The sequence below is a fragment of the Gopherus evgoodei genome, chromosome 4 (genome assembly GCF_007399415.2).
Source record: "Gopherus evgoodei ecotype Sinaloan lineage chromosome 4, rGopEvg1_v1.p, whole genome shotgun sequence".
Lineage (NCBI taxonomy): Eukaryota > Metazoa > Chordata > Testudines > Testudinidae > Gopherus > Gopherus evgoodei.
The window spans coordinates 121,923,344-121,937,138 of NC_044325.1; the positions used below are offsets into that span (position 1 = coordinate 121,923,344).

The 13,795-nt window shown below is 42.2% G+C and overlaps 1 protein-coding gene across 3 annotated transcripts in view; it reads right to left on the reverse strand.

Moving 5' to 3' along the window:
• LOC115650596 (NACHT, LRR and PYD domains-containing protein 3-like) overlaps window positions 1-13,324 on the reverse strand; it is a 39,950-nt gene extending 26,626 nt beyond the window's left edge. For 2 of the 3 annotated variants that reach the window (XM_030560784.1, XM_030560782.1), the window contains exons 1-6: window positions 13,257-13,324; window positions 12,662-12,929; window positions 11,421-11,517; window positions 10,531-10,834; window positions 4,259-4,396; window positions 858-2,589 (exon numbers count right to left, since the gene is read on the reverse strand). In XM_030560784.1, coding sequence (XP_030416644.1) covers window positions 858-2,589; window positions 4,259-4,396; window positions 10,531-10,834; window positions 11,421-11,423 — 2,177 coding nt within the window. In that variant the 5' untranslated portion in view covers window positions 11,424-11,517; window positions 12,662-12,929; window positions 13,257-13,324. Of the gene's footprint in view, window positions 1-857; window positions 2,590-4,258; window positions 4,397-10,530; window positions 10,835-11,420; window positions 11,518-12,661; window positions 12,985-13,256 lie in introns of those variants that run through there. The other variant, XM_030560783.1, reaches the window with a different exon arrangement.
• Between the last annotated feature and the right edge of the window lie 471 nt (window positions 13,325-13,795).

Here is a 13,795-nt window from a genome sequence, read left to right on the forward strand (position 1 = left end):
TAGTTGAATTTTGAAATGATAAATGTCACTAAATTGTTAAACAACATAGCACTAGAAATTCAGAGTTCAGGTGGTGCTAGCTGAGTTTCAGTTCTGGGATGTGAGCACTTAGAACAACTGTATTGTTTAATTAAAAAAATATGATTATGCCATTGTGTGGCAAGTGATCCTTTGTTGGGCTGAGATACACCAAATGTGTCCAAGAGCCTATTGCATTCAGGATCTAGCAATGAGTTTCTGGTTACTTCTCCCTTTAGGACAGAGAGATCAGAGTTTTCAAACATATTTTTAAATTCAATGGTCTTAGAAATCTCTCTTCAACAGGAAGCTGATTTTCTTCAAGGCAGACAGGTACTTAGCTATGCAACTACTGCCAGCCCCATAGCAGTTTGCTTCCTTCTTCAATCTGATCCAAGCTAGTTCCCTATAAAGCTAATGGGCCCCAGCTGTTTCTGAGTCCTTCTGATTAACCCTCACTTCCCTTTTCCTGCCTACTCTGTAATCATGAGATTTTCTGACCCAGCTACTTCAACCCCATCAGACCCAGAGGGACAGTGTACTTAGCTATCCAACTACGGCCAATTCAAGGCACCTTGCTTCCTCATCGTTCTATCTGATACAAGCTAGTTTCCTAGGAAGCTAAGGGGCCCCAAGTTGTTTCTAGGTCCTCACTTCCCTGTTCCTCCCTACCCTGGAATCATAAAATTTTCAGATCCACCTAGTGCAACCTCATTTTACTGGGACAGACCAAGACAAATCTGCAAATATCTCAAAAACCAAGGCCATTATAATTGTGACATGACGAGATGCCATTCTAAGGATTTACAGATTTATATTAAATAAACTATGATACTTACAGAGGAAATAACCATTTCCGTAGCTTTGCTATCCATCCTTCTTCTCGTTCTCCAATCCCAAGCGTACAATTACACAGGTAGAGTGACTGCTTACTACAACAGTTCTTTACACAGAATGAAAGAGCAATTTCATCCATTGTTGAAAGCCTGATGTGTTCCAATCTAATTTCTTGGAAATTATCCATTGCACTTTTTGCAAACTCTTCTTCCTGGCTCTCATACAAACAGTGAAACAACTCAAGCTGGTCAAGCAGTTCCTCAGAGCCCTTATAGGGCATAGAGGAGATTTTTTTAGCTTCTGCTTCAAACCACTTCAATAAATCCAGCTTGATTGCAGATGATGTTTTACAATGTAATTTTTTCTCCATGTCATTTAGTCTCTCTTTATTTAAGAGACCAAACAAGAAACGTACTGTTAACATCAAATAATTATTTTTAGATGGTCCATAAATTTTTAGCAAGCTGTTCACATCTTTCTTAGAAGACAATGATTTTTTCATTGTCTTTTCATCTTCCTCTAGCACATAGAACAGAGCTGCAAAAAACTCTTGGAAACTCAAGTGAATGAAGCTGTAGACACTTTCACATTCTGTATCTTTCTGAAAAATACTTTTATTCAGAAAGAGAGTGTGAATGGTAGACAAGGATAAATTGTGTTTCTTCAGGTCACCTTCTTCAAACAGTATTTTCCGTTCTAAAATTCCATCTGCAGCCAAGGAGCAAAGCTTCCACAGAGTAGTTTTAGACTGTTGCACTGAGTCAGTGAAATGATCAGTTAGTAAACTGGTCAGAAAGAGCAAATATACTGATGTGGTTGTTTTTGAAGTTTGTGCAAGATCTTCCTTTCTTTCCATCTGTTGCTTCATAACCGTGCAGATGATCCAACACACAATGGGGACAAAGCACATGGTGAAGAGCATTTCATTTTCTTTGACAAAATTAAAGGCTTGTGTTGCTTTCTTTTCATCACCAAAGAATTTATGAAAATATTCTTTCCTGTCATCTCCAGAAAATCCCCTTATCTCTGCATAACATGGAAATTTCAAATTCTGCTTTAGTTTCTCCAGAGCAGTTGGTCTTGAAGTGATCAGTAAGAAGGATTTTTGAAGAACTTTCTTTCTCAATAAACTGCACAGTACAGTTTTCACTGGCTTCTTCTCAAATGGGTCAGACCACAGACTAACTTCCTCCATACTTAGCACAGAATTCAATTCATCAAAACCATCTATTATAAACAGGAGTTTTTCTGGCTTCTCAAAGATTTCTTTAGTTGGTCTTACGTCATCAGGAAAATTATTTAAAAGCAAATCAGCCATACTTTGCTGTGCAGTAACAAGATTAATTTTTCTACAGTTTATATAAAAAACATAATCAAACTTTTTCTGATAGAGTTTTCCAGCTGCCCAGTCCAACATGATCTTTCTTGCTGTCATTGTTTTCCCAATTCCAGCAGCTCCCAGCAGCACAACAGTTCTTGGGCTTTCCCGATTTCTGTCAGGGTCAAATAAAACACTAACGGTAGTGAGACTGGTCTGGTGAGCCATCAGCTCTGCGTGTTTCCTTCCTCTGGTGATTATTTCATGTTCTTTCTCCTCCCGCTGCCAATGTTCCTTTACAATAAGCAGTTTTGTGTATCTCTTGTCTAGACTCACATATTCACCCAGGCGAGCATTCCTGTCTTCTATTACTTGGTATTCTTCTAGTATATGTTCTCTATATTTTTTCTGGTAATCTAATTCAATGATAACAGCATGAAGCATTAGACATACTGAGTACAATTGTTCAAACAAAGGTCATTTGAACTGCCACTCATTGGTTATATCCAAAAGTTGTACAGGACAAGATATTGGTGGCATTTTATTCTTTCTGGTCTCCCCCATTTCACCCAGCATTCCCACCAACATGTGACTTGACATTTTGCTAGAATTTTACATGTTAAAAATAGTCTTTTGTCTTTTATAGTTTAATTATTTTGTAGCTGATCATTTCTCACCTTGGTTCTGATTTAGCAAACCACTTAAGCACAGATTGAAGTCCCAGTACAATAAATGAGATTTGAGCATGCACTTAAAGTCAAAAATTTGATTAAGTGCTTTTCTGAATAAGGATAATTTGGCTCATTCCTTTTTTTTTGTTCCTTCTGATCTTTTCTTTTAGTTTCTGTGTTATTTCTCTATTCTCCTCCCCCTCCCCCCAGTACCTTTGGTTGTCCTTATGTGTAACTACTTCTCTTCTTGTTCCCTGGTTATGTTTTCTCTCCTCTCCTGTTTGCTAGCTCTTTTAATCCTTTTCTGTTTTTCTCACCTCTAGATACCCTTCTCTGCTTCACTTTCCACCCCCATTCCTCACTACAGCCACTCCAAATACTGGAGGATAGGATTGGACACTGGTATTTAGGCGGGGCCCATCTCTAATCCTGAGTAGTGCAGTATGGGAAGTAGAGTGCCAGTGTTTCAGTGGATAGCTGACTTGCTTATGAAGGTCCTGTCTCCTCTATGGGCCACGATCCCTAGCTTGTCTACATCTTCCATGGTGCCCTATGGTTTTCTCTCTCGCTGAGCAACCATGGCTCATGGTGGGAGATGTAGTCCAGAGAGGGCGCCTGACCCATATTGGAGAAAGGGGTCATGAGGCACATGAACTATGACTCCCCTACAGCATTCCACTATCATTTCAGAATGCTACTGTAACCCACACACCTCCTGGGTGTGGTGTTCTGTCCTATCTAGTGACACTGAGACCACTTAGAGAGAGGGAGAGAGAGAAAGAAAGAGATAAAATGCATCTGCTCTACAACCTTAGCTAACAGCAAGTTGGTGTTTAGCTCATGCAGTAGAGGTTCATGCACTATGCTCCAGAAGTAGCAGGTTCAATCCTGCCTGCTGATGACTGGGATCTGTCAGCACCACACTGTGTTAAAAATTGTGTTAGAAAGACATCCTTTAAAAGATTTTAAACCACGGGCACCATTAACCCAGTTTATAGGCTATGTGCATAGGGCCAAACCATATGAGTACACTTTAGAAAAACAAAAATGTGTTCTAGCCTGAGTATGAGCACACAGACCAACCACAATGCATTAAATGATTTAGCAGTATTCACATGTTGACCATTTCTAGAAATGGTCATCACACAATTCCTAATACAGTGTAAGTCGATCCAATAAGAGCACAGCAAATGGCTTCTTCATAGGAAGCAGCCCTGTATGTGTGAGTGTGGGATTTGTCCTGCTATAATATTTTGGACATAACAATTTAGTATATTTGTTCATTCTTTGTAGGTCAGTAGTGTAGTCCTTTAATTACATTTATTGTTGTTCTCTGAGTTCCCCTCATTTGAGATGCACCTTTTTGTCATAATTGGACTAAGAAGTGGATGCAGTAGTCTAAGTGCAGTCTTACCAGAGCCTTTCAGAGAGGGATTATCAACTCCCTGCTCCTTGGCATGACGTATCTCTGCACATGGTCTCAGATCCCATCGTCTGTCATTCCCTCTTGTTTCTTCAACTTTTGCTGTTTTCTCCTTTTCCTGTGATAAAACTAACAAGGGAAATTAATTGCAATAATACCATAGTGTTTTAGGCCAGAAGGGAACCACCCGATCATTTAGTCTGACCTCCAACCAACACCCCCAAACCCCTGAATGCTAAATTCAACAACCAAAATGAGACCAAAGTATTACAGCCCACAGGATACTAGACTATTATGTGCCATAGACAGAGAATAGGAGGGACCGAGATGCACCAGTGTCTGTGGCCCCAGCAGTGGCAGGGAAATGATTAAGTGAGATATACCCAGGTAATCCTGGCTAGCGACCTGCACCCACACACTGCAGAGGAAAGGAGGGAAACAAACCAAGTTATGGACAATCTGACCTGCTGGTTTATATGCACAAGTTAGAAAATCCTACCCAGAGTTTTATCGTGGAGTTGCCACTTCATCCATAACTACAGTATCACTGACACTGTTGTTATAATAGGGCTAGACTGGACCTGGCGTTTACACAGGTGTGGAAGGAGAAGGCATGGTTCTAACTGCACACCCTTGGAATTCCCACACAGTAACCAGGGATAATTGCAGTACCTGATCTCAGGGGAGCATGGGAACTGTATCTATGGGAGAACCAGCACCCCCAAAAGGTCAGTGAGAAGCAGAGAGGAGGTAGAGCCCTGACTCTGTTCCCTTCCACATCAGACTGCTGAGATGGAGCAGCACACATGGGATAATATTAGAACTGGTTAGAATTTCTTTTTTCCCCACCATGGAAAATTTTGAGGTTTTGGTAGAAAAAACAAAACAGTCAAACAAAAAACTGTGAAAGCCAAAAAGTTTTGGCTGAAAACAAAAATTTTGATTAAAAAAATGCTGCTGCAATGTGTTATGGGAATTGTAGTTTGTTTGCCTCATGCTCCCATTCTCTTCTATGGGCAACGATCCCTAGCCTGACTACATCTTCCATGATACACCATATTTCTTTGCTCTTGCTGAGCCACCATGTTGCATTGTGAGAGATGTAGTCCAGAGAGGGAGCCTAGCCCTTAGAGAAGAAACAGGTCATGAGGCACCTGAACTATAACTCCCATACAGCACTCCAGCAGCTTTTCAGAATCAAAATTGTTTTGTTTTCATAAGAAAAGATTTTGTTTTTCCCATGGAAAGCAGGCAATTTTCACAAACAAAATTTCTTTTGACAAAAAGACAATTTTCTGTTGACAATTTGCTGTATCCTATTGGTCACACCTCCCTTGCATGCCAGGGAGCTCATGAAGATGTAGTTGCTGGGATTAAAGGATTGAATGTCTCTTTGATCATTGCTGGCCAGGAGCAAGGCTTACAAAAGTTTCCTGAGCCTGAAAGCTTATCTGTTTCCTGAGCATCATTCTCTCCAAAGCATTTCTTTGATCCAAGAATTCACAAAACATTGGCTATTGAAATGCAGGTGTCATTTATGTTATCTGTTATGGTTTTTTCCTCACTATTTTTTATATTAAAATAATGTAAAAAGTCAAAGTTTCACAAATGTAAAAAATATTTAATGTGTCCCTTAGCAGTTTCCCTCTTCCAGCAAAATCAGAGTTCCCCACTGCTGCTGTCACCACAAGAGATGCCATGCTGGCCAAGGAGGTTCAATGATGAAGATATTGCAAAAGTCTCTCTGAGACATGCAGATGTGCCGTCCCACTCTGTCCTGCTCCCCCCATTCCCCGGCAGCACAGCTCCAATGGAGCCACATTGTCCCAGGGATCTGCCGGCATGGACTAAGCCCTGATAAACAGCCCATACAGCCCCAGGTCAGTTAGTGATCTGTCCAAAGGGACTTGGAAAGGAATGTGTTTTCCCCCCACCTCCCTCCTCCCTCCCTGGCTGTGCTCTGGCCTTAGCCCTACTCCTTAGTTTTATGCCTGAGCTCACCTCCCCCTCGCTATGGATCCCATGCCCACCACAATTGCACCAGCATGCACGGAGCTGACCTCCGAGCTCTGGGAAGGGTTAACCCATAGGTACATCTTAGGTACATCTCAAACAGAACAGATATTGTTATTAAAGCATGCTGGCTGTATTTTTAAGTCCCTTCAGCTTTCTGCTACAGAAATGCAGACAGCTGCTTCATCCTTTCACCCCTAGTGATTAGTTTGAGGTTTAAAGGCTGTCCTCAAGGGAAAAAAGTTTAGAAACAACTAACAAAAACAAAAAGACATGAGAGCTCCCTGATTCTGAAGCTGGTGGGTAGTTCTAAAATGATCTGAGCTTGAGAGTTGTTCTAAAATTACATCAACTAGTGATCCCAAGAAACCAGTATAGTTGCAGGATTCACTGGAGTACAATAGTGCTCGTTCCACGGCCACGCCCCTCCTCGGCTAGGGACTGCATGAGATGCTGGCACAGGAGCAGCCCAGGCCAATTCTCTGCTAGCTGGGGATTCCCCTTCCAGTTTCTGCTACATTCTTTGTGCCATCAGACCACGGCAAAGCAGTAGAACCATGGGATATCTGGGCTGCCAGTTCCCTCAAATCGCTTGCTCTTTCCCCCATTTCTCATTCTCAGATTCTCCACTAAGATCCAATCTGAAAACTGAACAGGTTTGCAATTTGCATAGGGTAACCAGACAGCAAGTATGAAAAATCAGGACAGAGTGTGGGGAGTAATAGGCACCTATATAAGAAAAATCCCTGAATATCGGGACTACCCCTACGAAATCGGGACATCTGGTCACCCTACGTTTATCACAGTTTTTTCTCCTGATGTGCCTTGTCAGTACAGTATCTGTATAGCAACTTGTGTGTTCCCTCTCATGCCAGAACGTCCAATTTCACATGCGCACTAGGAAAATCTTGCATCTCTGCTTTGGATCACTCCGGCTTCCACCGGCTTTCCCTTCTGTCCTGGAATCTATTCAATATTATTAACTGACTGCAGCTGTTACTGCTTCTGCTGTATCTTTTTTGGTGTTTTGGGTGGGAGAGGGGAAATATTGAAGAAGAGTTTCCCAGGTGTCAGAGCAACTTTAGGCTCTTTACCCATCTTTGTTTCTTCCATGAGTTTAGCAGCAGACTGTCTCAGGTCGATCTAAGAGAGGATTACTGGGGTTACTTCCATCACATCTTCCCCATAGTATTCTAACCGGAGAGGCACAACCTCTAACACATTGGTTTCTCTAGCTCACCATGGTGCATGTTGTTTCCCCTCATCATCGGATAGATTATGAGTATAAAAGATTTAAATACAAACTGAGAGATTGCCCAATCGCTGCACAAGGACATATCTGCCTGACAGAGCTCACAATCTACAACAAATAAATACCCTGCATTGCGCTATCCAGGCTGCCAAACTCTCCCCCTGGGGGACTGTCCAGGTCAGTGAATTCCAAAGGCCTGTAGGGAGAGCCCCACTGCCAGCCCCGGAGCGTTCCATCCCAGGAACCCTGGCAGAACCAACCTAGCTGAGCTCCACTGTCACCCTGGGTGAGAGGAACAGGAATGACTAACAGGAGATTGAGTTTAACTCACAACAGAGCACATGGAGTCTGACTAAAGAGTGGATGCCCATTGACATTGTCTCTTACACTCATATGGAACACAGCGGAGAGGCTAACAGAGGGAGTTTGACTGGGAGTTCTCCTGGGGAGAGCCCACTAAGGCTTTCATCTTGCAGGGTTCTCTGAGTACTTACTGCAACAGCTGAGGAAGCTCTTAGAAGAAGGTAATATGGATGGTGAGTGATCTGCTGTTGTGACCTGCACAGAATATGCCATGTTTGTCTTTTTTCCACAGAACAGAAGTGACTTTATCTATACAAAGTGCAAGCTGGTCTCCATATTGGAGGAGAAGGTTCAAGGTCTGGAGAAACAAATATCAACTCTGCATTGCATAAGAGAAAATTAAGATTTCTTAGGCAGATGTCAGGAGATGCTTCTATGGGCACAGCATTCTGAAGAATCAGAGCAGGCTGCGCAGCGAGGACAGAAGGATGGTGAAGAAATTTGACAGCATGTGACTTCCACAATGCAGATACAAGTGACCAACTGTTTTCATGTTCTCTCCACAGGTACTACAGATACTCCCCAGGTTACACAAGACCCAATTTATGCAAATTCACACTTATGGAAAAAGTTCCATAAGTTAGAAATAGGAGGTTTTGTTTGTTTGTTTGTTTGTTTTTGTGTAATGGTCGGGTATACATTTCCAACTTACGCACAATTTAAGTTACTCAAGGCATTCCAGAACGGAACACTTGCATAAGTCAGGGAGCATCTGTAATGCGGAGAGTGGACTAGATGATACATCTGAGGGAAGGGAGCAGAAGTAGACTCTACCGATTGGAGGGCATGAGATGCACTTTCCTGGGGATGGGGGTTCCACAAACACCACTCTCAAGAGAAGGATGGGGGTGGTGGTGGTGGTTGAGGACTCCCTCCTCAGGGGAATTGAGTCATCTATCTGCCATCCGAACCAGGAAAACCAAGAAATGTGCTGCTTGCCAGGAGCTAGGATTCATGATGTGATGCAGAGACTGCTGAGACTCATCAAGCCCTCAGATCACTACCTCTTCCTGCTTCCCCACGTGGGCACCAACGATACTGACAAGAATGACCTTGAGCAGATCACTGAAGACTACATGGCTCTGGGAAGAAGGATAAAGGAGTTTGAGGTGCAAGTGGTGTTCTCATCCATCCTCCTTGTAGAAGGAAAAGGCCCAGGTAGAGACTGTTGAATCATGAAAGTCAACGAATGGCTACACAGGTGGTGTCAGAGAGAAGGCTTTGGATTCTTTGACCATGGGATGGCATTCCAGGAAGGAATGCTAGGCAGAAACAGGCTCTACCTAACAAAGATAGGGAAGAGCATCCTTGCAAGCAATCTGGCTAACCTAGTGATGAGGGCTTTAAACTAGGTTCACAGGGGGAAGGACACCAAAGCCCTGAGGTAAGTGGGGTAGTGGGATACCAGGAGGAAGCACGAGCAGGAGAGCACAAGAGAGAAGGACTCTTGTCTCTTACTGAGAAATGAGGGAGGCAACCTAGTGACAGAGGATGTGGAAAAAGCTAATGTACTCAATATTTTTTTTGCCTCTGTCTTCACGAACAAGGTCAGCTCCCAGACTACTGCACTGGGCAGCACAGTATGGGGAGGAGGTGACCAGCCCTCTGTGGAGAAAGAAGTGGTTCAGGACTATTTAGAAAAGCTGGATGAGCACAAGTCCATGGGGCCGGATGCGCTGCATCTGAGGATGCTAAAGGAGTTGGCAGATGTGATTGCAGAGCTATTGGCCATTATGTTTGAAAACTCATGGCAATCGGGGGAGGTCCCAAATGATTGGAAAAAGGCTAATGTAGTGCCTATCTTTAAAAAAGGAAAGAAGGAGGATCCGGGAAACTACAGGCCAGTCAGCCTCACCTCAGTCCCTGGAAAAATCAAGGACCAGGTCCTCAAGGAATCAATTCTGAAGCACTTAGAGGAGAGGAAAGTGATCAGGAAGAGTCAGCATGGATTCACCAAAGGTAAGTGATGCCTGACTAACCTAATTGCCTTCTATGAGGAGATAACTGGGTCTGTGGAGGGGGGGAAAGCAGTGGACATGTTATTCCTTGTTTTGTTTGTTTTCAATGAAAAATAGCCTTGAAAATAAAGTTCCTGCTTGGAATTCCAGAAGAGTCTCATCGAGCCATTCAACTGTTTGGTGAAAATCTACTGGGCCAGACTCTCTGCTGTGATCAGTTTCCAAATTTCAGATCCTCAATTCTATGTCTCAGCTGCAGCACAGGTTACAACAGCCTGGGAGCTGTTTTAACTTGCACCAGCTACCAATGGTCCACAACGAACAGTCCCCTGGCTGGAGATGCACTGCAATTATTCTTCGTCCCCACCTCTCTCTGTCTGTGACACTCTCTCTGCATCGCTATGTTGGCTCTACACCCACTGGGGACACCCCCACATTGGGGATTTCCTCAGTTGGAGAGTTACAGGCTGACTCTGCTCCCCTTGTGCCAGCTGAGTGGTGAAAAGGGAGTGGAGCAGATCAGAGAATCTGCTGTGGCCAATTCTGCTCTGAGTCCCCCTCATTTCCAGCTGGGATTGAGAATTTGTCATTCCTGCCATCAGCCTGTTTCTCCTTCTGCTCTTGCTGCTGCCCTGGGGGAGACTATCAGGTTTTTAGAGTAACTTTAGGTTTCTTACCTTTCTTTCTTTCTTCTCTGAGCTTTTCATCAGCCTCTCTGAGGTTGAGCTGAGTGAAAACATCTATGGTTACATCCAAGGCAGCCTCTGCACCATAGAATTTCATCAGGAGGTTCTTAGTATCTATCCTGTCGGCATTCTCCAGCTGACCCTGGGGAATGTTACCGTTTCCCTTAAAGTCAAAGTGTGATAGTTTGTCTTTAAATCTTTTGAAGTCTTCCTGAGCAAGGTTGTCAAGGGCACGTACAAGCAGATCACTGATGCTGCTTCGGTTTTCCATCACCAGTATCAGGGGGAAAAAACCCTAAAATACAATGTAAAGTCCCATTATTAATAGTTAATATGGAATAACAACTCTTATTCCAATATAAAGGGAAGAAATGTAGCCTAGTGGTGAGAGCAGGTCACTGAGGCTTATAACTCCTCAGTGCTTTTCCTCATAAGTGACTCACTGGATAGCTAGTTTTGTCTTCCTGTGCTTCAGTTTCCCTGTTTGTAAAATGGGGACTATTGTACTCCTCAAACTCACAGGGGATGTCATGCAGCTTAGTTACTGTTTGTAAAGCCAGTGGAAGTTTTAGGATGAAAGGTGCTAGAATAGTATTTATCATCTGAATAGATTTCCAAACCCTGCAGTGGGGATATCTAATTCAGAAAATATCCTAGCACAATCTTGAATCTGTGCATCTGAGTCTTGGAGTATCAGGACCTGTATACTGAGAACCAGTCCTAGTTTTGAAAGCCTCAGGGGTATTTTGAACATCAGTGTAGCAAAGGAAGGGTAATTTCTGACATACTGATCAGCCTCCACAATCGAATGGATAAACTATAACAACATCAGATTGAAAATAGCCCAACTCTAGGCAAAATGCAGAGAGTGATGAACTTACCATTAGCAAGAAGGCTATAAACTAGATATGGTGGCCTCGTTTGATTTGTTTCTCTCAGTTTTCTTGGTGATTAAACACAGATGAACACAAAAAAAATCTAGAAGGAACAGAAAAGCTTTGAGAAAATAGTTATTTCCTCAGCAAAGAAACTAAAACATCTCCAGTTAAAGCAAATCTTCAATGCTCCCATGATTTTTATAACACTGGTCTACAATTTTTGAGAAGTTGTCTGCTTCAGAGATAAAATGTGCTATTTATTATGTATTTTGATGTGCTGAATTCAAATATGACAATTAAAACAACTGATTGGCTACTGTTTCTAAGATATTTCAGTTTTTACATTTTATGTCTATGTATATTGTGTAGATAGTAGAGTTATTTTTGTAGGAATGTGTGAATGAGAGTAATTTGGTCACTGGCAGATAGCCCTGTCAAAAATCAGGGAAGCTCATTAATTACTGCTTCTGAGGCACTCCAGGAATGTGCTCACAGTCACTATTATAAGCACTGGTGCAGCAAAGTTCCTTGGTTGAGTTGGAACAAACCCTTGTGTCCCAAAAGGGCTGCTGCAGCTTTTGTCGGAACATAAATTTTCACTTATGATAAAAAATGGGAAATCACTTAAAAATGCTCTCTTTTTTTTTAAGTGGCCCATATCTGAGAGATTCCTGTAAATGTGTGTGAAAAAGGTGGGAATTTGTGGTATCTGCAATTCATTAGCAAGAGAGGTAAAACAGAAGTGAGGCTGTTGGGTCAAAACTTCCAAAAGGAGCTTTTTAAAATGTTTCCCCTGAACACGTTGCTAAATAGTTTAAGGGGCAGGGGGATTATAGAAAATTCCAATTGCTTAAGGAGTGGCATTGAGTTTTGAAGATGGAATTCAGACAATAGAGTGCAGCAAAGGGACTGAAATGCTCTTTTAAGTGTTTTTTCTGAATCCCAACTTCCTCCACACATTTACATTAGGAATAAAGTTTTATTTTTCCCATACACAGATCTGCAAAGATGTTTGCAAACTAGAGCAATAGTCACAACATTTTTCTTCCTTAAGGTTTAAATACAAGACATGTACCTGGAGATTAAATTAAGACACAATTATGACATTACAGTCACTCTATTTCTAGGAGAAAACAAACAGCTCAGACCTCCTCTTCTCTCCTAATAAGAGATTTAGAATTTCTTCATAAAGCTATACCTAATATGATTTAGTTCAATTGAAATATTACTCAGTCTGTGCTTACCTTGCATCTCTGAAGAGAGCTGGTTTGGGGTGAATTCGACTTTTAAAATTCATCCCCAGAAGGAAGCTTGTGGCTCACAACTATCACAACAGAAAACATGTTCACATTTACAAGCAGCCCCTGTTTCCTGTCTGCTCACTCAGCTTGAAATAATTTCACCTTGATTTTATCAATAAGCTGTGAAAGTTCTGTTCTTCTTCTGTGTTTTCTTCATGGTGCTCCTTCTGCAGTGCAATAGGATGAATTTCATCACCAAGACTCTTTTGGACTGCGTACATGTAGGAAAAATAAGGAAGGATGCGAGTAATTAGCTTATGATACAGGAAATGATTACACTGCAGCTGGGAACATTTTCACATATAGTTGAAGCTGAGCAGCTGCTGCTACTGGGCTGAAGAGCTAATTCTGATGACTCTACCAACAAATTAGGCTGTGTAGCCAATAAGACAGCTTACTACAGGCCAGCTGTGCTCGTTAGGTGGCTTGGAGATTTGCTCTGCAGAAAGTCCTGATTCCTGACAATGAGCAGAGTCCCAAACAATAACCCACCCTCATCCTCAAAAAGCAGCCTTTATCAGAAGGAGAGATTACTTACAGTATAGATACAGTAACTTGAATTCTTTGAGATGTGTGTGTCTGCAGATGCTCCACTTCAGATGTGTGTGTGCCTCATGTGTCTTCCATCAAAGAGTTCTTTCCAGCAATGTCCAGGCAGTCTGCACATGTGCTGTAGCTATCCTCATCCCCACACTTCATTTATTTCTGTACCACGGAATCCCCACCTGGGTAGGGGATTCTGAAGCAGAGAGAGAAGGACGATGGATAATGAAGCACTCATAGGAACATGCATCTCGAGGAACTTCAGTTACTATTCAAGGTAAGTAACTGTGACACCCTTTACTCCATGTTCACCCTTTATAAGGTTATGATATATTTTGTACAAAGTCGGCCTTGTGAGGTATCATTAGAAAACTCAATCTGCTGAACATCATCGTCCTGATAAAATATATGTATCAACATTGTATGAAAAGTTATAAGATTCTACTGTATAACGTTGCTGTAACATGTACCAAGCTTTGAAAAGCAGGTACAAACCAGTTCCTCAGAAACAAAAGAAAAATCAACATCTAAGCC